General features: G+C 49.3%; 6 protein-coding genes across 6 annotated transcripts; 5 read left to right on the forward strand and 1 right to left on the reverse strand.

Moving 5' to 3' along the window:
• Nucleotides 1-6,217: 6,217 nt before the first annotated feature.
• SETTUDRAFT_85698 (uncharacterized protein) lies at nucleotides 6,218-6,790 on the forward strand (the record flags this gene model as incomplete). Its single annotated transcript, XM_008022229.1, has 1 exon — nucleotides 6,218-6,790. The coding sequence occupies one exon, from the start codon at nucleotides 6,218-6,220 to the stop codon at nucleotides 6,788-6,790; it is 573 nt and encodes a 190-aa protein (XP_008020420.1).
• A 1,296-nt stretch (nucleotides 6,791-8,086) lies between these two features.
• Nucleotides 8,087-8,450, forward strand: SETTUDRAFT_17982 (uncharacterized protein; the record flags this gene model as incomplete). The annotated part of the gene is made up of 2 exons (XM_008021838.1): nucleotides 8,087-8,196; nucleotides 8,360-8,450. 2 exons carry the CDS (start codon nucleotides 8,087-8,089, stop codon nucleotides 8,448-8,450), a joined length of 201 nt encoding a protein of 66 aa, XP_008020029.1.
• Nucleotides 8,451-11,066: 2,616 nt separating this feature from the next.
• On the forward strand, nucleotides 11,067-13,663 carry SETTUDRAFT_152420 (uncharacterized protein; the record flags this gene model as incomplete). The annotated part of the gene is made up of 5 exons (XM_008022381.1): nucleotides 11,067-11,172; nucleotides 11,220-11,941; nucleotides 11,996-12,275; nucleotides 12,335-13,066; nucleotides 13,125-13,663. The coding sequence occupies 5 exons, from the start codon at nucleotides 11,067-11,069 to the stop codon at nucleotides 13,661-13,663; spliced, it is 2,379 nt and encodes a 792-aa protein (XP_008020572.1).
• A 2,958-nt stretch (nucleotides 13,664-16,621) lies between these two features.
• Nucleotides 16,622-17,369, forward strand: SETTUDRAFT_17984 (glycoside hydrolase family 45 protein; the record flags this gene model as incomplete). Its single annotated transcript, XM_008021839.1, has 2 exons — nucleotides 16,622-16,959; nucleotides 17,024-17,369. The coding sequence occupies 2 exons, from the start codon at nucleotides 16,622-16,624 to the stop codon at nucleotides 17,367-17,369; spliced, it is 684 nt and encodes a 227-aa protein (XP_008020030.1).
• Nucleotides 17,370-19,208: 1,839 nt separating this feature from the next.
• On the forward strand, nucleotides 19,209-20,219 carry SETTUDRAFT_162050 (glycosyltransferase family 31 protein). Its single transcript, XM_008022382.1, has one exon. It carries the CDS (start codon nucleotides 19,216-19,218, stop codon nucleotides 20,125-20,127), a length of 912 nt encoding a protein of 303 aa, XP_008020573.1. The 5' UTR covers nucleotides 19,209-19,215; the 3' UTR covers nucleotides 20,128-20,219.
• A 361-nt stretch (nucleotides 20,220-20,580) lies between these two features.
• Nucleotides 20,581-24,206, reverse strand: SETTUDRAFT_112957 (uncharacterized protein; the record flags this gene model as incomplete). The annotated part of the gene is made up of 3 exons (XM_008022383.1): nucleotides 20,581-23,798; nucleotides 23,927-24,070; nucleotides 24,149-24,206. The coding sequence occupies 3 exons, from the start codon at nucleotides 24,204-24,206 to the stop codon at nucleotides 21,004-21,006; spliced, it is 2,997 nt and encodes a 998-aa protein (XP_008020574.1). The 3' UTR covers nucleotides 20,581-21,003.
• Between the last annotated feature and the right edge of the window lie 921 nt (nucleotides 24,207-25,127).

The raw sequence follows: 25,127 nt of genomic DNA on the forward strand, positions 1-25,127 counted from the left end.
AGGAAGCGTTTAAAGCGCTTAAGCAGGCATTCTTAGAGGCACCTACACTAGAGATGTACGACCTAAAACGAAGAACGCGAGTTAAGACTAACGCGTTAGATTATACACTTAGAGCTGTATTATTATAGTAGTGCCTAGATAGGAAATAGAGACTAGTGTTCTACTATTCTAGAAAGTTCTTAGGAGCAGAACTAAATTACAACGTTCACGATAATAAGCTACCAGGAGTAGTTAATACCTTTAAATAGTAGGAGGTGTATTTGTTAGGCTTGCCCTATACAATTAAAGTATTTACTAATTACTAGAACTTAACAAGTGTTATATTAACTAAGAAACTTAACTAATAATAAGTTAGATAGGCTAAGATGTTAGCTTAGTTTAACTTTAAGATTACCTATTAAGCCAAATTGCTTAATAGGGTAGTGGATGCTCTAAGCTATAGGTTAAACCTACGAGAAGACAATTATAAGGAACCGCACGACGCAGTATTTAAGTAGATGCCTAATAGCAGCTTGCGATACAACTAGCTAGAACTAGCAAAGGTAGCTAAGGTGGCCGCGCAGGTAGAAACGCTATAATAGTAGTGGCAGCAGGAAGTAGCTAACTAGCAATTCGAGCCTAACGACGAAGGCTCTAATAGATTGTTATAGGATAAATAAGAGTACTAAAGTATAATTTTAAAGGATTATACATATATACCTCTACACATAAGATTAAGTCTTATTAAAGAACTACACAAGTCCTTAGAGTATAGACATATAGGAGTAGAAGAAATAGTTAGAAGACTAGCTAAGGTATTTGCCATACCACGCTTGCGAGCGAAGGTGTAGGATATCCTAGGCAACTATTTGGCATGTTACTAGAACAAGCCTAAGAGATATAAGCCTTATAGCCTATTGCAGCCCTTATAGCCACTAATACAACTATAGACTAGTGTTATAATAGACTTTATAGTAAAGCTCTTAGAATTGTTAGAACCTAGATCTAACTAACTTTGCGACACAATACTAGTAATTGTAGACTAATTAACTAAAGCGACAAAGTTTGTGCTAATAAAAGAGGCAATTATAGTAGACAAGTGCGTGTATAAGATTACTAAGGCACTAGTATTAGAGCACAGGATGCCTAAAGAATTTATAATAGATAGAGATAAGCTATTTACGTCTAAGTATTAGGACACATTCTTAGCAAAATTAGAGATAAAAAAGAAGCTATTAACTAGCTTTTACCTAGAAATGGACGGCTAGATAGAATAAATAAACTGGACTCTAGAGCAGTATTTGTAGATGTACGCTAACAAGCTATAGAATAACTAGGTTAAGCTTCTGCTAATAGCACAATTAGCCTATAATAGCTTAAAGTTAGCTACGACAAGGAAGTTACCACACTACGCGAACTATAGGTATAAGCTAGTTGCTTATTAAGACATAGTCGTTTAGTTTTTAGATTTTATCTTAATAAAAAAACGTTGTCCCCCTTTTTAAAAGTTAGTCCCTTAATCTTTTGCTTATTCGCGGCTTATGCTACTATACAGAGAGGTGACACGAAAAAAACGTCACTCAAAAAGCTGTTATTTTACAACTGTAATATATAGCTGGAAAAAATAGCTAAAAATAAACGGATTGCAGATCTAGAAAGCCAAGATCTCCTAGTTCGGCATAGTGAGCCCACCTCCTGCTTAGTCAGCAGCTCTGAGCGGAGAAAAATTATAGAATATAGGAGACTAAAATAATAAAAATTTCATTTATTGTAAAAACAATAGTCCTTACTTAAAAAGGCTTAGTTTTGAGATATGTGACAGTCTATATATAGAAGATCACGTGACATGTTTTTTTATATTTTTAGCAATCCTCTAGAATTCAATATTAAGTTCTAAAGACAAAGTTACTAAATTAAGTTTAGTGTATTACTAAGCCTGATTAGTCATAATATACTATATATTTGATTCTTTCTATCCTGAATTTCTGATTTCTTAATTCTTCACTATGGATCCAAAATTTTCAAAATTTGAAGCTGAAGTTGCCCGTTTGTTAAAGGCAAATATAGCCATTAGAAATGTATCTATTTTACTTAGTAAGCCACCTAAGGCTATTAGAGACGCTATTTATCGATTTAAAAAGAAAAAAAATTAGAAAAGAAAGCTTGAAAGAGTTAGTAGAGGCGGAGTTTCAAAGCTTTCAGAAAGAGATAAAGGATCTATTAATAGAGACTTAACTAGGAGCCCTAAAAAGACAAATCGCCGATTATGAGTTGAAAATGACGTCAATATTTCAACTAGAACTTTACAGCGATTTTCAAAAAGAGAGGGCTATTCTATTAACATTACAAAGAAAAAATCAATTTCAAACAAAGAAAAAGCTAAAAATATATTAAAATACGCTAAGGATATGCTGAAAAATCTATCTAATATTAGATTAGATAGGATAATATTTTCAGATGAGTCAGCAATCCAAAAAGGCCGAGGATATAGAGGAGAATATGTAAGAAAACGCCAAAATAAGCGCCAAGGTCGAGAACAAGTTTCTACAGCCAATAGATGTAAGTTAAAAAAATCCTAATAGGCTAAAAGTATCTATTTTTAGTCTAATATTTTTTTAATATTTCAATCGATTTTTAGCTTGCTTACTAATAGAGTTATAGCTAGAGATATTACTATCCAAGTTTGGGGAGCAATTTGGATAGGTGGTAGATCTGATCTAGTAGTAATTCGGGCTCCAAATTCTTCTCCAAACTTCAATAATCACCAATATATCTGTAAGGTGTTAATACCTTAAGTAAAGCCTAATATAAAACCAGGTAAGTAATATATAAATTTTTATATCAAAGAATTAATCTAGCACACCTAATTAAAGAGCTATAAATCCCAATTTCGGATATATTATAGATATAACTAACTACTATCTAGGCTGGAAGCTTCAGCAGGATAACTTCATAATGCATACTACTGAAAACGTTTTCAGCTGGTTTAAAAGAAATTCAATTGAAGTCTTCCCTCATCCACCTTACAGTCCAGATCTTAATCCAATAGAAAATGTGTGGAGTTTACTTAAAAACGATTGATCTAAAAGATCTAGATCCTTTTTAGGCTTAGGTAATTACCAGAAGAGTATAGCGGCTTTTACTAGGGCTATATTTGAAGAGTGGCAAGCTATTCCACAACAGGATATAGATAGTTGTATTTTATCTCTACCTAGGCGTTGGCAAGCTGCAGTAGAAGCTAAGGGCTGGTACACCAAATAATAGCTTCTATTCTTAGCGAGAAATAAATATACTCTAAAAAATCAGACTCTTCTATATATCACGTGATCCAACTAGTAAAGGTATACTATAACAGTCAGAGCTTGGAGATTAAAGATAGATCTATAATATATATTAGACTTAGACCTTTTCATATAAAAACAATAGAGTAATCTAGATATTCAGTTTAGATTTATTCAAGCTTCTAGTTTGGGGATTTTTGTTCGCTCAGGGCTGCTGACTAAGCAGATAGTGGGTCCACTATGCCAAACTAAGAGATCTTGGCTTTCTAGATCTGCAATCCGTTTATTTTTAGCTATTTTTTCCAGCTATATATTAAAGTTGTAAAATAACAGCTTTTTGAGTGACGTTTTTTTCGTGTCACCCCTCTGTAAGGTTCTGCTAAGCAATGCTCTTGCTTAGTTCTATATGCAATTCTTGCATTAGTTATGCTTTATTATCTACGCCTACTATAATACTCTTAATGTCTTTAGGATAGAAAATTGAACAGCCTCTAAGTAGGACTATTTAAAATCCTAGAGGAAGTTAGGAAAGTAAATTATAAGTTAAAACTCCTACTAGGTATACGAATACACCCTGTCTTTTATAAGAAACTACTAGAAAGAGCACCTCTAGACGCCAAGCTAGCAATAGATATAGAGCTTAAAGACGATAAGTACGCAGTTGAAGAAATGAAGAACCTGCGGAAATTTAGTAGTTAGTAGAAGTACTTAGTCAAGTGGTAGAGATAGCCTAAAAGCTATAACACTTAGGAACTTAAAAGAAACCTAATAAACTACAAGACACTAGTACGCAAGTACTATTAGAAACATCCACAAAGGCGAGGATCAGATTCTTATAGGATAGGAAGAAGTTAAAGGACAAAGGATTAAAAGAAGAAGAATTAGCCTATAACTAGCCTAGGTTAGTCGACTATGCAGGTAGCGAGGGTCTAGTTAATAGAAGGTCTATACTAGGGGCGGAGCTCCCCTTGGCTTTTTCTTTCGCGCGATCCTAAAACTTAAGGACAGCAAGGTCGCGACGGGCGAAGGAACGCTCTTAAGACTTCACCTCTAGGAGCTCACAACGAAGACGCGCGGCTGCCTCTTTAGCCTAAGCAACCTTAAGCTCCTTTTGCTCGCGCTTTTGTTGCACTTTCTCTTACTTTTCTTTAGAAATAAATAGACTACACTTAGCTTTTATAGAAATATAACTAGCGCAACGCCTAGTAGTAGTGTCTATAAAACAACAAAGGTTTTTCTCCTTATAATAAGAATAGCAATAAATAGTTATCTTATTCCCCTACTCTATTATATAATTAGCATAGGAATAACGCTCTTTATTTAACTTATAAGCGCGAACGTGGGTATAGGAAGACAGGACCTTAGGCATGGTTAGGAAGGCTAGAATTAGGAAAGGACGGTTACTAGGGCCTAGGGCCTACTAACCTTATATGCAACTAGCGCCTTACGAAATAGTATAGCAAAACAATATTCTAGAGTATTAGGACGATACGCCTAAGAGGGGGGATAATGTTACTTGTAACAAGAAGGATTCTCTCCTTAACGCAGGATGACGAGGTTGAGGGCCAACCACGCCCACGTCAGAAGGTAATGGCTATCGCGGGGCTTAGAGTCACGTGATGTGCCATCCCGCCAAGGCTGGCCATCTGGGATGGCAGCGCACTAAGGGATGGCAGCGCCATCCCCAACCTCCCGCTAGGATAGGATGGATGGGATAGCAGGACCTGAAGCAATAAGTATAAGAATGGGTTGGATTTCATTATTACACTTGTTGTGGTTAACTTAGAATAGTTTATCTCTTACCTAGATTGATACTAGTTATTCTATCTTAGTATAGAATTAATTGTTTACTCTTTGGTTAAATCCTATAACTCTTTTCCACACAACACTCGCCAAACAATCTCACGAACTACTGCTTAGTCTGCTCGCCCTAACCCGGATCGAGACCAGAGAAGTATAGCCGACCCTCGTGTAACAGCAAGCTTGAAGCTTAATTAATGCTAATACGTGATTAGGTTTAGCGGCATAGGATCTCTTTACTAGCATTAATTATTGCAGCAATTAACTAGCTAAAGAAGAGGGCTAAGGTTATAATACTCTTAGCTAAGCTTATGCGCGATTAGATCGCTAGCCTTAAGAGGGCTAATAAGGTAGCAATAAAGCGTAGGTAGCGTAAGAAGAAGTAGATATAGAAGCAAGGAGTGCTAATAAAGGGAGCTAGAGAGGATCTACTTACTTAGCGCAAGGCTAATTAGTAGATTGCTTATAAAGAGCGTTAAGGAGGAGAGCGATTAGGTGTTAGCCGCTAGGCTTTAGCGCGCTATAGTAGGTGTAGAGAGACTAGCTATAACTCGCGCACGTGCAAGAAAGATACTTTAGGTACTGCTTAATCTATTTTGTTAATATATAGTAAAACAAATAGATTGTAGTAGAACTACAGACTTATAGAGGTGCGCAGGTTTAGTGGGGTGCGGCGCTCGCTTGCCACATACGTTATCAGTATTTAGCGCACTCATATCATCATGGGTGGCCGGACATGGCGGCGACTACGGTTTTCGAAACCTCTGCTCTTCCAACTCTGTTCGAACACGACGCTACAAGGCCTGGACAGCACTGCTAGACGTGCGTCATGTATACCAAGAGGCTGTGGACAAACATGTGTTCGACATGAGAAGATGGGCGCATCACCAACGCGTGCTGGGTCATGTACCCCGCAAACGGCCGGCGGCGCCATGGCGGAGATGAGGAAGTCCAAGCCTTTCACCCCGTGCCCTTGATCGTAGCCACGACTACAAACATGTTCAAGCGCGCAATAAGTAGGGCACTGGACAATTTATAAAAGGCGCATCGTCTGACCTCGTGAAGAATACGCATCTGCAGCAGCAAAAAACAACAACACCTACCTCCATCAGCGCTGTACAGTTCTTGGTGTGTCAAGATAGCATTGATCTGCGACCATGCTTCTCACTACTCCCATTGTCCTGCTTGCCTCGGTAGTTTCAGCCCTACCAACCACGTCTCCATCCGAGCCCGCAAAAGCCTCGAATTGCGACATCCTCAAAGCCCTAGCCGGCACATATGCGCTTGTCAACACGTCGAGCACGCAGAACAACGTGCCCATCCCAGATGCAACCTACGGCGAGCATCCAGTCGGCATCCTCATCTACACCGCTTCAGGTCACATGAGCGCCACCCTCACAGCCACGGAAAAGGATCTCCGGCCTCCCGTACAATTCCCCTTCCGCCCCAACGAGACCGACGCCGAATGGGCCCTGGTTGGAAAGCACAGCATCGGATACGCAGGGCCGTTCCGCATCAATCCTGCCGTTCCAGCAACTGAGACCGACGGCCAACTCTTCCACGGCCCGCTGACCGTGGCCAACGTGCCGACAATGGTGGGACAGGAACACAGAAGGAACTACACGGTTGTGGAGCGCGAAGAAGATGGCGCAATAGTCAAGTATCTCAAGATTGGCAGTGAACGGGGCGGGGGCTTCCGCGGCGTGCTGTGGTGGAAAAGGATCGATTAGGCCTGGTCATGGAATGCGCATAATACGTAATAACGAATCTCTCTTTCCCATCAGCACATTCCCTTGCATCGAGCGTGGTATCTTTTTGTGCAATGTTACTATTACCGGGTGGCGCAGATTTCGCCTTCAAGATTATGGCACGATTAAAGGATCAGGCACAAGTCCTATTCTTGTATCAATATCGGTTATGTATTGATTGACTGTTTCGCAAACACGGCTGTCTGTATCTGGTTAGCGATGCGACAATCCCCTGACCGGGCTGCCCTGGTCTTACAGCAAAGGCGTTGTATAGGTATCCTGTATTTCCCTTCCTCCGCCAGCCCCTGAGGATTGACAGGAACGACGATTTCCATTAGGATAATATGGTCAAGTTTGGCTCCAAGACCGAGCCATGGTAGTACAAGGCTTTTATAGTAACCTTTCTGGACACACATGGCTTGCTTGTATGCAAGGTTGTATTGAGAACCCCGGTCAGCATGCTGTCGGCGAAAACGACGTGCAAAAAAAAACGCATTTCCGCGCACCTCATATTGGACATCCGTTGGTGTGCTTCATGCCGCAATCTTAGCGTGGGAAACACGAGGCTATGTGTCAGCTGGGTGTGAGTGTTTCAGAATGATGGTCCACTTTACATACGTGTGGTTGTGAAGAGTATTATTGACAGCGGGGACCCGTTGGAATTCCGGCTTGCTATACTTACCTATTTTTCGTCTCTCGACGCAACATTACCATTGTATTTTTGCTAAAGTTTGACACATTACTACACACATTACACGCGCTCGTTTCAGCCAACGTGATTCCAAACACATCTGCACTACTATTGGCGTGATTCATATCGTAAATCAGCATATAATGCTGGAAACAGAAGTTCGTTTAGTGTTGTTTCGCACCATGGCTGCAATATGCGCAATTCTTTATTCATACCAATCCACGGTGATGGACATGGAACATCTTCGGCAACGAGTCATGTGTCTGTCCGTAGTCAATTTTATTCACGACTATCCGCATCTTTTACCGGTGGCTGGTCTCACACTCTCGTCTCCTTGAACGGCAAGAAGCCTCCTGTCTTTCTTCCTCACGACCGCGTCGATAACGATAGTATTAATATCGACTGGGCTGGAATGGAGAATGATTCTCCCACTTGATAGTGGCTAGGTTGAACGAATGTTTGATGCCTAAATTCTCAAGAAGCGAGCGCCGTGTCTTGGCTTGCTCCATGTGGTATTCATTGTAGTGGTTTCGCGCGTATTGTAGGCTGAGTTTGGCTTCGGAGATGATTGATCCAGCAGTGCAGAAATGGCAATCTACGCCCAGCACTGCATTGACTTGCAGCCCGATGAAATCACCGCCTACACTACCATCTTGAAACAGCGCGTCGAAGCAGTAGGGCCTCCCCATGGCCGTTTGTAGTTTTGTACTTGACGCCGAGCTGACGAATACGCCGGCTGCTTGCAAAAATTTAGCATTAGCTATTACCACTGTACCACCAGATAACACAAAAATACCATCATCCAGCAGATACTACATAGCTACATGCATCTTGGAATGCCTTACTAACAATCACGACAGATGCATTCTTATCGGTGCAGTCTATGGCCTAGGCACCGTCAGGCATCAGAATGACTTTTACGACTTTCGCTACCTTGCTGTTCTCGATTGAATACTCGTCCTTGCTGGGACAGGAGGGTTGCTCGCATCGTGTATGAGAACGGCACCCTTCTTCAAGAGGATGATACTAGGAGACATAAAAGTTTATGCATCAACAGGCTAGGCTGTGATTGAAGCATTGATTTCCTAACCACCTGCCCTCAGGCTACTTATTCACGGTAGCTTTTTATCGTCTCTTCAGCAGGGACAGACCTGGCCGTCTAGTCCAAAACTATTTCTGAGTTTCCGTCTCTCCTTAGCCTAGCAAACTCCAAGGCGAATATCGCTCTGGCTTATGTCTGAGGAGCAACGCTGGCCTTATACAAGGTCGAGACCGTGTGAGGAATTCGAGGCTACACCGGTGCTCTGTTTTTGTCGCACCTGCAGACGCCCGGTTGACGTACATTTTTTTTTGGGTCAAGCTGTCTGAGTCATTACAGAAGTATTTCTGTGGCGACGAAGGCTGTACTGATAACATAGGTAGGTAGCCAGAGTCATCTGTGGGGCGGGCCACTGCGAGGTATGAGATGTGTTTCTCCACACCTCCATCACTACTTCAGCTTCAGCTTCTCGAAAGCATTGTAGCAATAATCAACCAGGACTTGCATTTATACACCGCTACGATACAAGTATCATTTCCATCACAGATATGCTAACAATTCGTCTTAGGCTTTAGACGGTCAAGGCCCTGAGCCATTGGCATCATTCATCAACATTCGCCCGCAGATCCCGTTCTGCCTACCCGTCATCTTCCAAGTGAATTTTCACCGGACCGAGATCTTACGCGGCATGCGTTTCTTACTGCCCTGAAAGCGCCCAGCTGTACAGCTTGACCTGGCACAACTATTCAGGCATCTGGTGGGAAGCAGTCATCGGTCGGCTTCTCTGAAAGAAAGACGCCTCCAATTGTCCCTTGACAAGTCGTTACGTCTGACCGCCTTGCACCTTGATAGCCGCAGATCAAGAGCATCCGCTACTGCAAGCTCCAGGTGTCCACTATGTCGCATTTGCCTTTATGAGCAGCAAAGACTTCGCCAAGCGGCTAATGTGTGTGCGGAGTTTATACTGGCATGGGCTGCAGATTGTGAAGAAAGATCCGAACACAATTCGATGCTAGAATGCCGTCAGGCTTAGCAGCAGTGCGCGCGGGCATTATCGGGCTGCGGAAATAGCGCTTGAACGGTCAAAGAGAATGCATAACAAAAAAAGAAAACTGCTCTACAAGGCATGATAGGGTAAATATACGTCACTCGGAATCACACCGAGTAAGACAGAAGCCATCTGCAGAGACGACACGCGGTCCGGCGCAAGAGCTGTGGCGTCTATTGGTAAGAGTAAGTTTTCAGCTACTTTCTTGTCCGCACCATTATCTGTATCCGATTGAAGTGGAGGATCACGAGGCGTACGGCGCGGCATTTGCAGAGAGATAATGTCACTCGCGTCGACTGTTTCTCGCTGATTGGAAGGACTTTGAGTTGAAGGCGTATTCACAGCTACGTGTAGCTGGACAAGGGTCCATGTGATGCAGTAAAGCTTGTCAAATAGCCCCTAAGTAAGTAAGTACACTATAAGTAGTAAGACCGAGCAACTGCAAGCCGGTCCAACAGCTCCACCAATAGGGAGTTTTCCAGCCACTCGGGACGCCTCCGCGTTTCTTCATCCCGCGTATATGCTACGAGCACGCGTGGTCGGGACATTCCAGCCTACTGTTGCGGCTGAAGCACAAGCGGGAAACCTGGGTAAGCATTGTACCAAGTGCCAATGCCGCCAGACGAGATGTCGCAATCCTTGGCGTTGATTGCGATCTCTCCGCCATTCATCCGCCTCCCAGTCCAGTCGACGCAAAGATGCAGCGCATCTCGGCGTTCCGCTCCGCGCTGTGGAGCGCAAGCCGGGAGACTTCAAAAGTAAAACAACTGTACAGTAGTCCCATAGGTGAAGGGTATGACTGTCATGTCAAACAGAACGGTTAAGTATCAAGTGCAGCTGCGGCCAACAGAGCTAACCAGCATGCATTGCTCCTCCACACGGTCTGCAAGCGCCTCGAAAAGCCACCTTTTCAGCTTGTGGAAGCCCAGAAATTACAAGATCAGCGCTTTACTGTGTGCAGCTCGACCAAGATCTTGTCTTTCGTTTGCCAATACATACCATGGCGCTCAATGCAAGCACGCCATGTTCGGCCGCTCTAGGGCGATGATACTCGTCCACTGTGATTTGCACAGAGCTTTATAAGTGTCGCTCTCCGCTTGCCAAGTTGGATGTGCCGTCTTGTCATACACTCTTCCCTGAATCTTTATCCAACTAAAGCCTATGCGGCTGTGCCTCCGTCCTGAGTTTTCCCCGGCACTTTTCCACAGCAACGCTCCCTCGTCGGCACCAAGCCTTGGACATTATCGATTGGCTCAACTCATCAGCAGAGCGTAGGACAAACTATAGGCGTCCGGCTGTCTTATATCAAGCCAGGTACCGAGCAACCCCAGGGACATCTTAGTTCAAACTTCCTTCATACCCCTCACCGCCAAGCAACCCGGTGGTACCCAAAAAAAACCCCCGGTATCGAAAGTTTCGGCCTGGAGCTATACCTAAGCCTCTCAAAAGCTAGATCACATTCATCTTCAAGCCCGGCAACATGGAGTCAGCCGCTCGTGGCACAGCCAAGGTGCTTGGGATCAAGCTTGACTATCGGAGCGAGCCCGATGTTTCTGGCGGTGCATCAATTGCCTCTGTCGAGACTTGTGAGTACCATGAATGCCATTCCGTAGCAATAGCTAATCAAAGACAGACGTTGAGTCTGAACCGACTGCGAAAGAATGGCTTGCACAATTCAAGCCCTCCGCAAGTGCCACGAGGCGTTACTTTAGAAGTCTTTTCCCGTTTCTGGATTGGATATTCCACTATAACTTGACATGGCTTTTTGGGGATTTTGTCGCTGGCATGACGGTTGGATTCGTCGTGATTCCCCAGGGCATGGCGTACGCTTTGCTGGCAAAGCTACCACCCGAGTATGGTCTCTACACCAGCTTTGTGGGTTTCATTCTCTACTGGGCTTTTGCTACCTCCAAAGACATCACCATCGGCACCGTTGCCGTCATGAGCACCATCGTTGGCAACATCGTGACCAAGGTCCAGGCCTCTCAGCCAGAGATTGACGCTGTCGACATTGCCAGAGCACTCTCTGTCCTTGCTGGCTCAATTCTGCTATTCATCGGACTTACCAGGTTAGGGAGAATTGTGGAGCTCATCCCTTTGGTGGCTATTACCTCGTTCATGACGGGCGCCGCTATCTCCATTGGAGCGGGTCAAGTACCTACACTGATGGGCATATCTGGTGTCAACAGTCGCGGATCCACCTACCGCGTTATCATCGATACCCTGAAAGGCCTGGGTCGTACAAAACTCGATGCTGCTATGGGTATCACTGCTCTTTTCATGCTGTATTCTATCCGCATCTTTTGCAATTATATGTCGAGGAAGCAGCCGTCACGGCAGAAAGTGTGGTTCTTTGTAAGTCCTCCATGTCCGATGCAAAGACGGAAAGAAAACTGATCAATGCCCCAGTTGAGCACGCTACGTATGGCCTTTGTCATCTTGCTATATATTTTAATCAGCTGGCTTGCCAATAAGGACATCAAGGGGCTCCATTCCAACGTCAAATTGGCAAAGTTCAAAATTCTAGGCCGCGTCCCTCGTGGCTTCCAACACGCCGGTGTTCCGAAAATGGATACAAAGGTTCTTTCAGCCATTGCTTCGGATCTTCCAGTGACGACCATCGTGTTGATTCTCGAACATATTGCCATATCAAAATCGTTTGGTCGCATCAACAATTATGTTATCAATCGTAAGTCACACGTGTCTGCCTTGGGTAGAATTTGGGGAGAGTCTAACAGTGCTCCTCAGCATCGCAAGAACTTGTCGCTGTCGGCTTTACAAATGTGCTTGGACCATTTCTAGGTGCATATCCAGCCACCGGTTCCTTTTCTCGTACAGCCATCAAATCGAAAGCAGGTGTTCGTACACCACTGGCTGGTATATTCACCGCCATCCTCGTCCTTCTCGCGCTGTATGCATTGACAGCGGTATTTTTCTACATCCCCTCGGCTAGTCTGGCAGCCATTATTATTCACGCTGTTGGTGATCTCATCACACCCCCCAACGTCGTGTTCCAGTTCTGGGAGACGTCTCCTTTGGAGGTTATCATCTTCTTTGCTGGTGTCTTCGTGACGGTATTCACGAATATCGAAAACGGTATCTATGTTACCATCGTTACTTCTTTTGCACTGCTACTCTGGCACCAGCTGTTTACACATGGTGCCCTCCTCGGCAAGGTCAAAATCTATCGTGCAACCCCGGAGACAATAGCCAGCAAAGAAGACGGCCATTTGACACCTGGGTCTGAGCCGTCGGTCCGTGAAGCCTTCATTCCCATCAGTCGCAAGGACGGTTCTAATCCCCTCGTGGATATTGAATCACCATACCCTGGCATTTTAATATATCGCTTCTCAGAAGGCTTCACATATCTTAATCAGCAAGGGTATATGGACGAGCTCGTACATCATGCGCAAACCATCTCCCGTCCGACGACACTGGATAAATACGCCAAACTCGGTGATCGGCCTTGGAATGATCCCGGTAAGCAAAGTGCCCATGGGTGCATCTTGTAAACTACAATTTACTGACTTTTTGCAAGGACCGCGTCGTGGACAGCAAATCAACTATGACGATAACCGGCCCATTCTCCGCGCCATCATCTTGGACTTTAGCGCCGTCAATAACGTCGACGTGACTTCGATCCAGGGTCTCATTGATGTGCGTGCACAGCTCGACCGCCATGCTGCCCCAGAAACTGTCGAGTGGCATTTCGCCTCGATCAACAGTCGGTGGACCAAGCGTGCCTTGACTACTGCTGGGTTTGGATACATTGACCGTGAGCGCTTCGCAGCGCGCCAACACTGGAACCCGGTTTATAGCTATGTGCCTCTTGACAACTCTGCACCCAGGCTGCATGATGCAGAGGCACAGGACGATATTCATGTCCTCGGTGAGAATAAAGGTCTGCCAGCAGGAAAGGTGACTACCGTTCATGGGCAGAACAGACCGTTTTTTCACATTGATGTGGCGGCGGCGGTCGAGAGCGCCATCGCTGGCGTCATGAGCAAGATGTCGCAGGACAGCTCACAAAGCTCTCCGGTAGTGGGCAAAACCCAATTTACGACAAAGGCCGAGTAGCATGGTAAATTTAGACTTTTTTTAATCTCGGGGATTCGGGAAGACGATGGCTCGATGCGTGTATTAGACAGGTCAAAGTGAATTCACAGTTTCCGACCTACGGTGGACTTTAACCTTTGTGCAATCTGGCACGTTTCAATACGCTCGGACTTGTTGTCAGTAGGAGCAATTTTGCTGCTCTACATGTACGACTATCCATGTGTTATGCCTGTATTCTGCATGCATGATGCGGTGCGCGATTTCCAACACGCCCATGTTGGCTGTACGCGTTTCACAAGCCGTGCAACCTGTCTTTCTTCAACCATGTCCCAACAGTCTACGCGTCTGCCGGTAAGGATGGGTTCTGTAATCAAAACAACAAGTACTTTGAGTTACTTGTCTTCGTCATCGAGGTACGCTTTCTCAATGAATCTTCCAGGTGAGACAAACATGATGCCATTCCCCAAGTCCAGCATACCCCTGTGCATGGTTAGACACCGCCTGGACTACAAGGCTGGGCTGGGACACCGGCACCCCGGACCTTGGTTCGCCGTGTACAAGTAGGGCACGGTACGGTACGGATGCAGGTGTGGTCACGGCGCCATGCGACCACGACTGTTGACGGAACGGACGGCTGATGGGCCGCCGAAAAGGGTGGGGAGGGGAGAGGAGCGACGACAGAACAGGCTTAGCCAAGCACATGACGCAGGCTGTAGGCTGGTCTTCGGTGTACGCCCACGCCTATGATGCAGATGCCAAGCGCTGGCAGACGCATCTTGCCCTCCTCATCAGTGGTGGCTACTCAAGTCTCTAATCATTAATCAAACCTGTTTTCTCTTAGGTGCAGTAGAGCTTTTGCTCTAAAAGAAATATACTTTCTTCCTTCATGTTGAAAACTAAAAATAAAGAGTCTAATTAGGCCAAGGTCTATTATTTTTGGGATACGTAAGCTTACTTGAAAAGTCTTCAAAAAGCTTTATATAGTGTCTATCATAGTAGACCCTATAGCAGAATAAGTAACTATAATTGGTTAAAGAAGCTTTTAATGCCTCCTCGCCATCAGTAGGGCAAAACGTAGCACGCATTACAGCGCACCACCCGCATGCATACGAAGAGTAAAAGGGATGCAGTTGCATGCCCCCTCGTCATCCTTTGAGCACAGTCACGTGGTGCTCAGCCGATCGTCGTTATCAAGTACTATGGACTGGCCGATGATCCGAGGGCAGCGCAACAAGGTGACGACTCCGTAGATTAAATCGTGGTGCAGTGGACAAATTAGCAGTGGTTCCCGAGCAGAGTTGTTTAGCCCAGTGCCATTTGCCGTAGGAACCTTGCTCATAAAGACATTGGTGTATGATTCTGAAACGGCGCTAAAAGGGAATGCCGACATTTTTTTCTGCCCTGACTCCTTTACTCGCCACAGTGCCCCGCCTAAAATGGCAAAAGTTATTCGTCCTACCACTAAGCGGCTATTTGGCCTACCACTTAGCAGGGGTCTGCATTTGTGGGCTTGGCTAAAACATTGGCAGTATTTTATATTACTTACTGTAATATAGCTGTGCCGTAGTAAGTTCTAGTGCATAAAGATAGCTAGTATGTTAATAAAAATTCAATAGTGTTGCGCAGCTAAAACGGAAGTCGCAGAAGCAAAAAAAGTGAGGCTTAAAAACTGGCTATACTGCTCAATTTTTGGTGTTCTATATAGCCTAAAAACTAGCCCAAAACGGGCTCCTAGCTACTCACTGAAAAAGCCATGGCTGGCGTAGTACGACGATCGCGTTGGCTGACTGTAATAGGGCTCCTAATCATCATCGCGCCTTTCGCCACCTGAGTTTGGCGGTAAATTTGGGTGGAGAGGCAAGTGGTATAGAGGATGGGGATGTTGCGCGACAGCCGGGCGGTCGAGGTGGCCGAAACGGGCACCCGGAGGCCCATTTTGAAGCCCTATCGCGAAGCCTCTGTAGGCGGAGCCGTACGCGAGCGGTAGTTGCGGCTCGCCCAAAATAAAACACCAAGCTTCGATACTGGATAGGTATCATCCAGTTGCTGAGTCGGTCACAAAATTGAGTGCCAAGTCATTATATTACAGTGCTAACTCCATATAGTTTGGCTGTGCCCGCACTAATGCAGACCCCGGCTAAGTGGTAGGCCAAATACCGGCTTAGTGGTAGGACGAATAACTTTTGCCGCCTAAAATGGGCTTTGGACGGGCCTGCCCTCGCTGACGGCGTTTTCGTATCACTACAAGCTGCACTCTAGCTTTATGCCTGGCCCTTGTCTTAATATGTGCCATTCCTTGCAAACACATATGCGTCCCGCTGTGCTTGCACCGTCAATCCGAGTGTTGCCAAAATCTCCGCATGCTGTCCTTATCGTCCGCCGCTGTGCTGACTGATCCTCGGCAAGTGATCTGCGAGTAAAGCGGCCGCACAGTGCCGGCGATATGAAAATCCAATCTAGCGTTAATATCATCATCTTGACCCATGTGCACACTACGCTGTACCGGCGAGCAGGGTGACAGCCTGCGAGTCAACTCGTCACTTTTCTGTACCAAATACCATGTTCGTGCACCAGATCACACAGAGTATCCGTGACTCAAAACGATTCGCGCGACATGTTGCGCACATTTACTTCTCATCTTGGTGGATTGGCTGCCCTGTATCACTGGCTGAGGTAGATTGGAACCTCTTTATATGCGAACAAGGCTTACCACTGCAGATGATGGGAGTGCAGGGGTGGCTGAGTTGGAGCCGCCAGCCATGAAATTGCAGTGGGCACATGAGGGAAAACCGTTGGATTGTGCAGAGCAGAAACTGTGGGGTAGACAGCCTAGAAGGCTTCCATCATGGCGGCATCCTTGGAGCAAGAGAATATATATACGTGCATCTTCAGTGAGGCATGTCTTCATAGCCGCTTGCCTCACACTCGTAACTTGGACATAGTCAACCACCTACCCAGAGACTACAGAGCCTGCCCGTCATGGTATCTTTCAAACACCTCGCCCTCTTCGCTCTGACGACTGGCTTCGCCACTGTCGAAGCCCAGTCTACAGGAAAGACAACCCGCTACTGGGACTGTTGCAAAGGCTCTTGTGGATGGTCTGGTAAGGCAAACGTGAACCAGCCTATCAGGACGTGTGACAAGAGCGACAATCCCATTGCCGACCTGGCTGCCAAGAACGGATGCGAGAGCGGTGGCACAGCGTACATGTGCACCGACCAATCCCCATGGGCCGTCAACGACAACCTCGCGTATGGCTTTGCTGCCGTGAAGCTGGCCGGAAAGACTGAGAGGGACTGGTGCTGTGCTTGTTACGAGTGAGTGCATGCATGCATACACGGTGCTACCATTGGACGAGCGTTACTGATGTACACTGTTCAGGTTGACCTTTACATCCGGCCCCGTGTCTGGCAAGAAGATGGTTGTGCAGACCACCAACACGGGCGGCGACCTTGGGGACAACCACTTTGACCTTGCCATGCCCGGTGGCGGTGTGGGCATCTTCAACGGATGCACGTCACAGTTTGGTGCACCATCTAGCGGCTGGGGCCAACAATACGGCGGCATCTCGTCGCGTTCCGAGTGCGCAAACTTCCCCGAGAAGCTCAAGGCTGGGTGCTACTGGAGATTTGACTGGTTCAAGAACGCAGACAACCCGAGCGTGAGCTTCAAGGAGGTTACCTGCCCCGGCGAACTGACATCCAAGACTGGCTGCATCCGGAAGTAGGGGAGATTTGGAGCGAGGAACGACGGGTGCTGGAGTACGAGTGCGGCTGTGGGCGTACATGAGCAGCACGAGGCAACGCAAACGGCAATGGACGCATGTATGTATGAAAAAGGCAGAAGCGGCAACGGCTCTGAGCATGTTAGCACAGGCTCGGGGCATAGCAATTAAAGGCTTCCACGCGACCCAAGCTCTTGTGGAAAACGTCTATCTGGAGGACACGGGCGCTGTGACCAAGGCAGCGACCGTGCATAGTGCATGCATGCTGATTACGGTAGGGAACGGCAGCAGGTCCACGTGGGCATGGGGACTGCACGAGAGCCGATGTCATGGAGAAAGCCGACATGTGTACGGATTGGGATGCGTGCGGTGACGATGATATATGCTCGGGGCATTTGCTCACCGCTTGTGGACACGCACGCCACGGACAACTGAGGCCGCGGGCGCTGGTGGGACGGGACGTGTACACAGGAGCCATGTGCACGGCGAGGAGGCGGGTCGTGGGCGAGGGCCAGGGCGAGAGGATGCTCGTTTGGGCGCCGCGCGTTCTGCTGGATGCTGGGGGAACAAGATGCGGATCGACGGTGCAAAGTTGGCTGGAGATGGACGTGGACGGCCGGCGGTTGGGCTGAGAGGCGGACGGGGCGCTAGCGGCGGCGCCTTGCCCGAAGCGGCATGGTGAAACCAAAATGACGCAGCTGGCCTAGCGGGGCAGGCGCAACGCCTCATGGCCTGTGCCTGCCCTCCACGGCCACGGCCACTGCCACTAAGGCCGCTAATACCGACCTCTGTCGGCTCTTCTCCCTCAGCACCCTTACCCAACATAAGACGCCCGTCCATCAGTATATGCACCCCGCACCTCGTCGCCCGTCTGCTCACAAATATCCTTCCGGCATGTTTCAGGTGTGCTCACCTCAGTCGGCCCAGCCGCCAACCGCAAAAAGCTTCCCGAGCACGTCGCCGTTGACCGTGACTCTCATGCTGACCACGTCCGTACCGCATGACACGACGCAACGGAGCCGGCGCAAAGGCGAACCCACACCCAAGGCATGGATCGCCATGCCGCCTCGGACACCTGCGCACACGGCTCTGCCAAAAGGCGACGATCGCCATGGGCTATACGCCCCTCACGACCATACATACATGTCCTCCCTGAAACCCGTCTCTTTTCTTATTAACCCCAAAACGCTGCTGCTCCTCTCTTCTCCTGCCAGAGCTCCCGCCATCCCATGGCTACGGCTTCGCTCCTCCATTCGACACCAGTGCTCCCGCTTGCCCCTACGCTCCTTTACTAATTCTCCTTTGCGGTTCAGCCCGGCGCTGCCCCCTTCCTTGCTAGACCACCATGCCTCACCGCAGCTTCATATGCCGTCTGCTCTTTTGCGCCCTACTGTCCGTATCCGTCCTTAATATCTTCACCAGGGCTTCCGCCCCGCTCTTCCCTCATTCCGCAAAGTCCGCCGCCCATAACCCCGCTGCAGACGTTTTCTGCCCTCAGTCCAAGCTCGCCAACGACGTCCTCGTCATTCTACGCACTGGAGCCACCGAGTCGCAGGAAAAAGTACCAGTGCACTTCCGCACAACCCTGCGATGTGTCCCACACTTTGTCGTACATTCGGATCTGGACGAAAAGATTGAGGGGCACCCCGTCCACGACGTGTTGAAGGGCGTCAGCGACAAGACGAAGCAGGAAAATGATGACTTCAAACTATACCACCAGCTGCAAGAGCACGGAAGACGCGGAGTCAAACAACAGCCCGTCATGACGTCGCTTTCCGGCTCTTCCAAGGGCGATTACTTGCGCACCGACAATGCAGGGTGGCAGTTGGACAAGTGGAAGTTCTTGCCCATGATTGACAAGGCCATCGAGGAGAAGCCCGATGCCAAGTGGTACGTCTTCATCGAAGCAGACACCTACTTGGGCTGGAACAACCTGCTCGAATTCCTTTCCAATTTCGACGACAGCAAGCCATACTACGTTGGCAAACATCTCTACATTAACGAGGTCGAATTCGCGTATGGCGGTGCCGGCTTCGCTCTCTCCAACCCGGCCATCATGAAGGTTTCCGCACAGCGTTCCAAGCACCTCGCCGAATACGAAGACTTTACCAAGAGTCATTGGGTCGGAGACTGCGGACTGGGCAAGGTGTTTGAAGACTCCAAAATTCCACTCTACCGCGCATTTCCGCACTTGCAAGGCGACTCTCCAGCTACCCTCAACCCAGCCACGTCAAAGATTGACCGTGACCTTTGGTGCTACCCGACTATTACCTACCACCACGTCTCACCCGCCGAGATTGAAGAGCTGTGGGACTTTGAGCAGGACTGGTATAAGCGACACCAAATCCTTCTGCGTCATCGAGACATCTTCATGGAGCTTGTTCGCCCCAAGATTGATACACTGGTCCTAGGATGGGACAATATGTCTGCGGACAAGGAATATAACGCCCACGACCATTCGGGGTCAACCAATCAACTGGAAAGAAATGCATGGAAATCATCTGAGCACTGTCGCGCTCTGTGCGAAGAGCAGACGGACTGCATGCAATTCTCATTTGATGTGGGGACATGTGCAATCTCGACGACATTCAAGCTAGGCTTTGCAAAGCCGAACGCAAGAATCAAAAGCGGATGGATGCTGGATCGTGTCGACGATCTATTCCGGCATCTTGAAGACCGCTGCAGCCTGCGAGATTGGTTTGCGCCCCAGGAAAGCACATTCAACAGTGAGCTCAAGGCCAAGAGGAAGAGGAAAATTTAAGGCGCTACCCTAGCTACTGCTATTAATCGCTTGTCAGCATTACTACTCGAGCTATTTTTGGCAACTTGTCCGAGGCACCTCGGGCATCAACCCAGCATTTATGACCTATTTTGAAAGAGATGATACCCCCCCCCCAGTCAACAAGAACAACACTCGCTTTTCCTAGTGTATTAGATAGACAGTCCAAGGCCGCACAGGGCGAGCCAGCAATTACTTAGAAACTAATAAGAAACCTTTGCTACATTGATTCGTAGATGATATAAAAAGGCTACTCTTGAATCGTACTAGTACATATTTCATCTTGCTTAGATGATTCTCGCCACAACAAACATCAAGACACAAGAAGAGGAAATTCACCAGGACAAGAAACAACAAAGGCGGAGGAGTACCAAGCCGAATACCAGAACACGATAAGAGCTGGAAAAAGGATGAATTAGACCAGACAGAGGCTGCACATGACTCACTTTTCCACCAAATATACTGCCCTAAATTCATCATAAACGATCTCATCCACTATGCAAGATGACCAAGACAAAGAGAGGGGTATGCTATATAGTGATGTGTCCATCTTCATGACTGTATTTCATGGAAAGAGAAGACGAGGCCGGGGTAAAGGAAAATGAAAAGACACAGATGGTGGAGCGTCTTTCGCTCGAGGAAATTCAAGATAAAAGGACAAGAAGGAGAGAGAAAGAGAGAGAGAGACGCGCCTCCCAGAGCATACATACAGCTGTCCACCGCGTTCCCCTTTGTGTTTGACTCTAGTAGTGAGTCGCCAAGTAGATTATTAATGCATGGTTTGTAAAATAGAAAAAAAAAACGAAACAAAGCGCAGAGTCATCATGATCTACAAGGACATCAAGACCTTGATCGCTCTCATATCGCTAGTGCCGTAGCCGTGCTGTCGTGTTTGTGCTCCATGTTGTGGTCGCTGCTGTCTGCATACGCCAAGAGGGCTTTGGCATCATCGAGTCCTGATATTGCAAGACCTTTTTCATCTTCTTCATGTATGGTGCTGTCTTGAAGACTCTCTTTGGAGTATTCACTCTTCCTTTCCGCGTCGACAAAGCTATTCTCAAGGTCCTCGTCCATCAGATTGGGAGGGCGCTGGCGCATGGCGCGAGCCTTCTCAAGCGAGATGGTCTTTTGCTGGTATGTAGTAGTGAAGGGCAAGGCTTCGTCGCGGTCAATTGTCGCTTTCATCAAGGCTGCCATCCACAATCGTCCTACTGCGAGGCTGTCGACTGCGAAATAATGCACAATGGGCTTGGTGAATTGCACACCCTTTTGCAAACCAGCACGAGGTGGCACAAGCTTGAAGATGAACATGCCTGCCATATCGCTCTCTACACCTGGAATACCTTTTGCGCTATCTGCTGAGGCCGTTGTTTGAATGGTGGCATTTTGAGGTGACGTTGGGGATGACGCTGCACCAGTCAAGGATGCATGGAGACCGGTCATTCGCTCGTCGTTGGCTGGCAGGACACGATGCGAGGAGATGTCAATGAGGCCCTTCTCTTCCGTGTCGTTTTCCGTGTAGTAATAGGCAAGGCGTCGGCCGCGCAGTACGAACAAGCGAGTCTTCCACGTGGTCATGAGACTGGAAGATTTTTTCTTCATCCAACCGCTGTAGTCGCAATTTTCCATGGCTTGCTGAGGAGTGATTTGCTGTCGTCCTTTGAGATATGCGCTGGTTCCATGTTTCTTGGCCTTTTTTCGACCTTCTTTAGTGGCGGTGGAGCTGCCGGTGAGGCGCCTGACGGCATCTGTTTTGTCGAGTTCGATGCTCTTTGACAGTGAGTTGCCGGACGGGGTACTGGAGCCGGTTCGTGACGGTGACTGCATCGGAGAATCTTTATGCGGCGCACTGACATCTGCGGCGCTGGCGTTGGCCTTTTCGCCGCCGGTAATTGCATCCGAAATAGCACGCAGGCCCCTAGACTGGGACCCTTTCTTGCTGCTGAAGAAGGACCGAGTATGCGAGGCGGCAGCAGGAGACGGCGATGCGCGGCCATTGCTCGATGTTTCGCTGCCAGCGACACGTGGCGAGTTTGCAATGGCATCGATACTGTGCGAGTCGTATGTGAGCTTGGTGACGGTTGGGTGCATGTCCGTCTGTGGCTTCAAGGGCCGCACAAAGTCAAAGGCTCTGGAGCTGCGCTCGCTTTTAATGCTGGTGCCATAGTACTGTTTCGCGGCGGCAGAGATGGGGCTAGCGGGGCGAAAGGCTGAATCTGCGCTGCCCATCCTGCTGTGGCGGCGGCCGTATGATATGCGCCGCTCAGCTTCTGTACTGTAGCTGGCATTGCGAGAGTGACTGGGGCTGTCTCTCTTACGCAAGACGTTCCTGTTCTTCCGATTGTCAATCTCGCCACCAGAAAAGTAGCCCCTGTCAATCTCTGCAGGGGCCAGGCCGGCTTCTGCAGCGTCAAACGAAGTTCCATTGGTACTCGACGAATGGGTGTGATGCGAAGACGCCGGTCGGCTGGGCACTTGGGCGGCCTTTTGCGAAGAGCCCATTGTCCAGTTGCGGTCAAAAGATGGGGTTTTCCTGTGCGGATGTACCGATGCAGAGCTGGATGCCTTGTTGATGCCATAGGATGCAGTGGACGGGCCTTGGTTGTAGTCAACCGAGGAATGGCGTCTGCCATGGTTCATGCTTCGGACAGACGAGGCGGAGGGACGGACAGGGGACCCCATGGGAGGAGAGGCAGGCGTGTGTTGAATGAGTGGGGATGTGGCATCGTTATTGGACAGGCCGGCAGATGAAGCAGCGCGTGGAGTTTGCTGGCGGCCGGTGCTGCCTCGTGAGCTTATGCTTTCCCTAAGCGTTGGTATGCGGGGAAGGACGGCGCCAGCAGAGGCAGCTCGGTTTCTTCCGCCGTCAATTGGGAATTCGTCGTGGCCCTCGAGAGAGGGCAGGGCCAGAGCAGCCTTGGCAGCTTCCTTTGCGTTCTTGACCTCGGACTGGAGGGCGTTGATCTTCATCCAGGTGCGCAAGCGCGGGCCCATGGGGCCCAAGTCAAACTCTTGCATGAAGATGAAGTTGCGGTCGACTCCTAGCAGGGCCTCGCCGTCGATTTCCTGGTCTCTGAAGACTAGACAGTGCTTCTTCTCCACGCCCACGTCTTCCAGATAGTCGGCGACACGGGCAGGCGACCACGTCTTGACCTCTTCCTCGGTGTGCCAGTTTTGCTCTTCGTCGTCGGTTTCCTGGCCGTTGATGTACGACAGGCGATGGTTGCTGCTGTATTCGCTTCCGGAGTCGTTGGCTCGTAGTTCCTTGGCCACCGAGGCAGCATGCCTGGGCGTGTTCATGCCTGTAATGTGTTCGTCAATGACGCTCAGCGTCTCGTGCATGACTGGGCTGCCCATGGTGTCGTCGTCGGGCGGCGCGTCTCCGCTCAGTGTGGCGCTGATGGTGCGAGAGCCGCTTTGTATCGAGGCTCGTCGGACAACCTCTGGGCCCTGGGCAATGTTCAGCGGCTCTGTCGAGGCGGATTTCAGGGGCGGAGGGGCATTCGAGCATGGCGGTGGGCTGGCGACCGGGGGCTCTGAGATTGCCATGCCGGGCGGGCCAAGTGTGTCTGGAGACGGCACAGACATCTGGGAGGGATTGCGCGAAAGCATAGTGGGGATGGGAGTGCGCTTGGGGGCGGGTCGTGTGTAGACTGGTATTGCATTAGACCATGGACGTCTCACAGGCTCCTACATGCAACGAGGCATAACATGGCATGGCCCATGGTTGAGGCACGGCGCTATGCACGCTTGTGCGGGCAGGGCGGGGAGCAGGACGCACCTTCTGGAAACAGGCCATTTTCGCCTGTCTCGGTGTTCTTGCCCAGGAACCAGCCGTCGCCAAAGTCGTCGTCGCGCTCAATGAGCTCGATGCGGTCGCCGCGCCTCAGGCTCAGCTCGTCGGGGCTGCGGGCGACAAACTCGTCTGTTTGGGGGGGGGGATTTGTGGTCAACACGGCGGTGCAGGGAGGGGTTGGGGCTGGGGGGGAGGGGAGAGACTTACGGACGACGACGAGAGTGTCACCGGGGCGGCAGCCCTCGGTGTGGGAGCGCTGGGCCATGGGTGCGGGTGTTGAGGCGTGGGCGGGGAGGGGCGTGTGTGCAGTGCAGCAGGCAGGCGTGGTGATGGCATGCAGCGGCGGCAGTCACCAGTCAGTGTGGGTGCTTCATGTGGGCATGCTGGACCATTGGGGCTGGGTGGCGGGCAGAGCAGCAGCAGCGGCGGCGGCGGCGGCAGCAGCACAGGCGGGAGGGGAGAAGGGCCGTGGGCGTGGGCGTGGGCGTGGGCGTGGGCGTGGGCGTGGGCGTGGGCGTGGATGCGGATGTCTGCTGCCGTCGCCGTCGAGCGTCTTGTGCCTGTCGCCGCCGCCCATCGCCGCCGCCCATCGTGTCGCTGCCGCTGCCATACAATCAGTCATCGCTACCCCCCTCCCCCTCCCCCTCCCCCCTCCTGTCGCCTGCTGCCCGCCCAGGCAACGGCACCCCCCGAGCTGCCCTGCCTCTGACCTCACCACGTCCACATCCACATCCACATCCCAGCAACAACGACGACGACGACGCGCGCGGGCAGCGAGGAGGGTGGTGGTGGCAGGCGGGCCATGGCCAGCCCGGGACCAAGGCGAGAAAAGCGGCCTTGTCATGTGTGTGGATGCGCGTGCGTCTTGACCAGCCGCGGGTTCCACCGAGACGCCCAGCAACACGCCGGCCGGCCATGATTCGATCCACGGCGCCCAGCAATGGCCGGCGCAGCTCCCATTGCCACGCCCACGCCCGCTTCTCGTCTCGTCGGCCGTCTGGCCTCTCGCGGCGACGGCGACGAGTCTGTGTAGGCGTGGAAACAGCCACCGCCGCAGTCGGCCTCATACGCGCCGTGTCCCTGTTCGCACATGTCTATCTATCTATGTGTATGTATGCATGCAGTACGTAGTATTACCACTACTACCCTCTCGCCCTGCCGCGCCCTTGGTCACTCTCTCACTCTC

This window comes from Exserohilum turcica (assembly GCF_000359705.1).
Source record: "Exserohilum turcica Et28A unplaced genomic scaffold SETTUscaffold_1, whole genome shotgun sequence".
NCBI lineage: Eukaryota > Fungi > Ascomycota > Dothideomycetes > Pleosporales > Pleosporaceae > Exserohilum > Exserohilum turcicum.

Excerpts from the sequence above, each read along its gene's own strand:
- SETTUDRAFT_162050 (XM_008022382.1), top strand. The coding sequence starts at position 19,216 with ATGATTGACAAGGCCATCGAGGAGAAGCCCGATGCCAAGTGGTACGTC.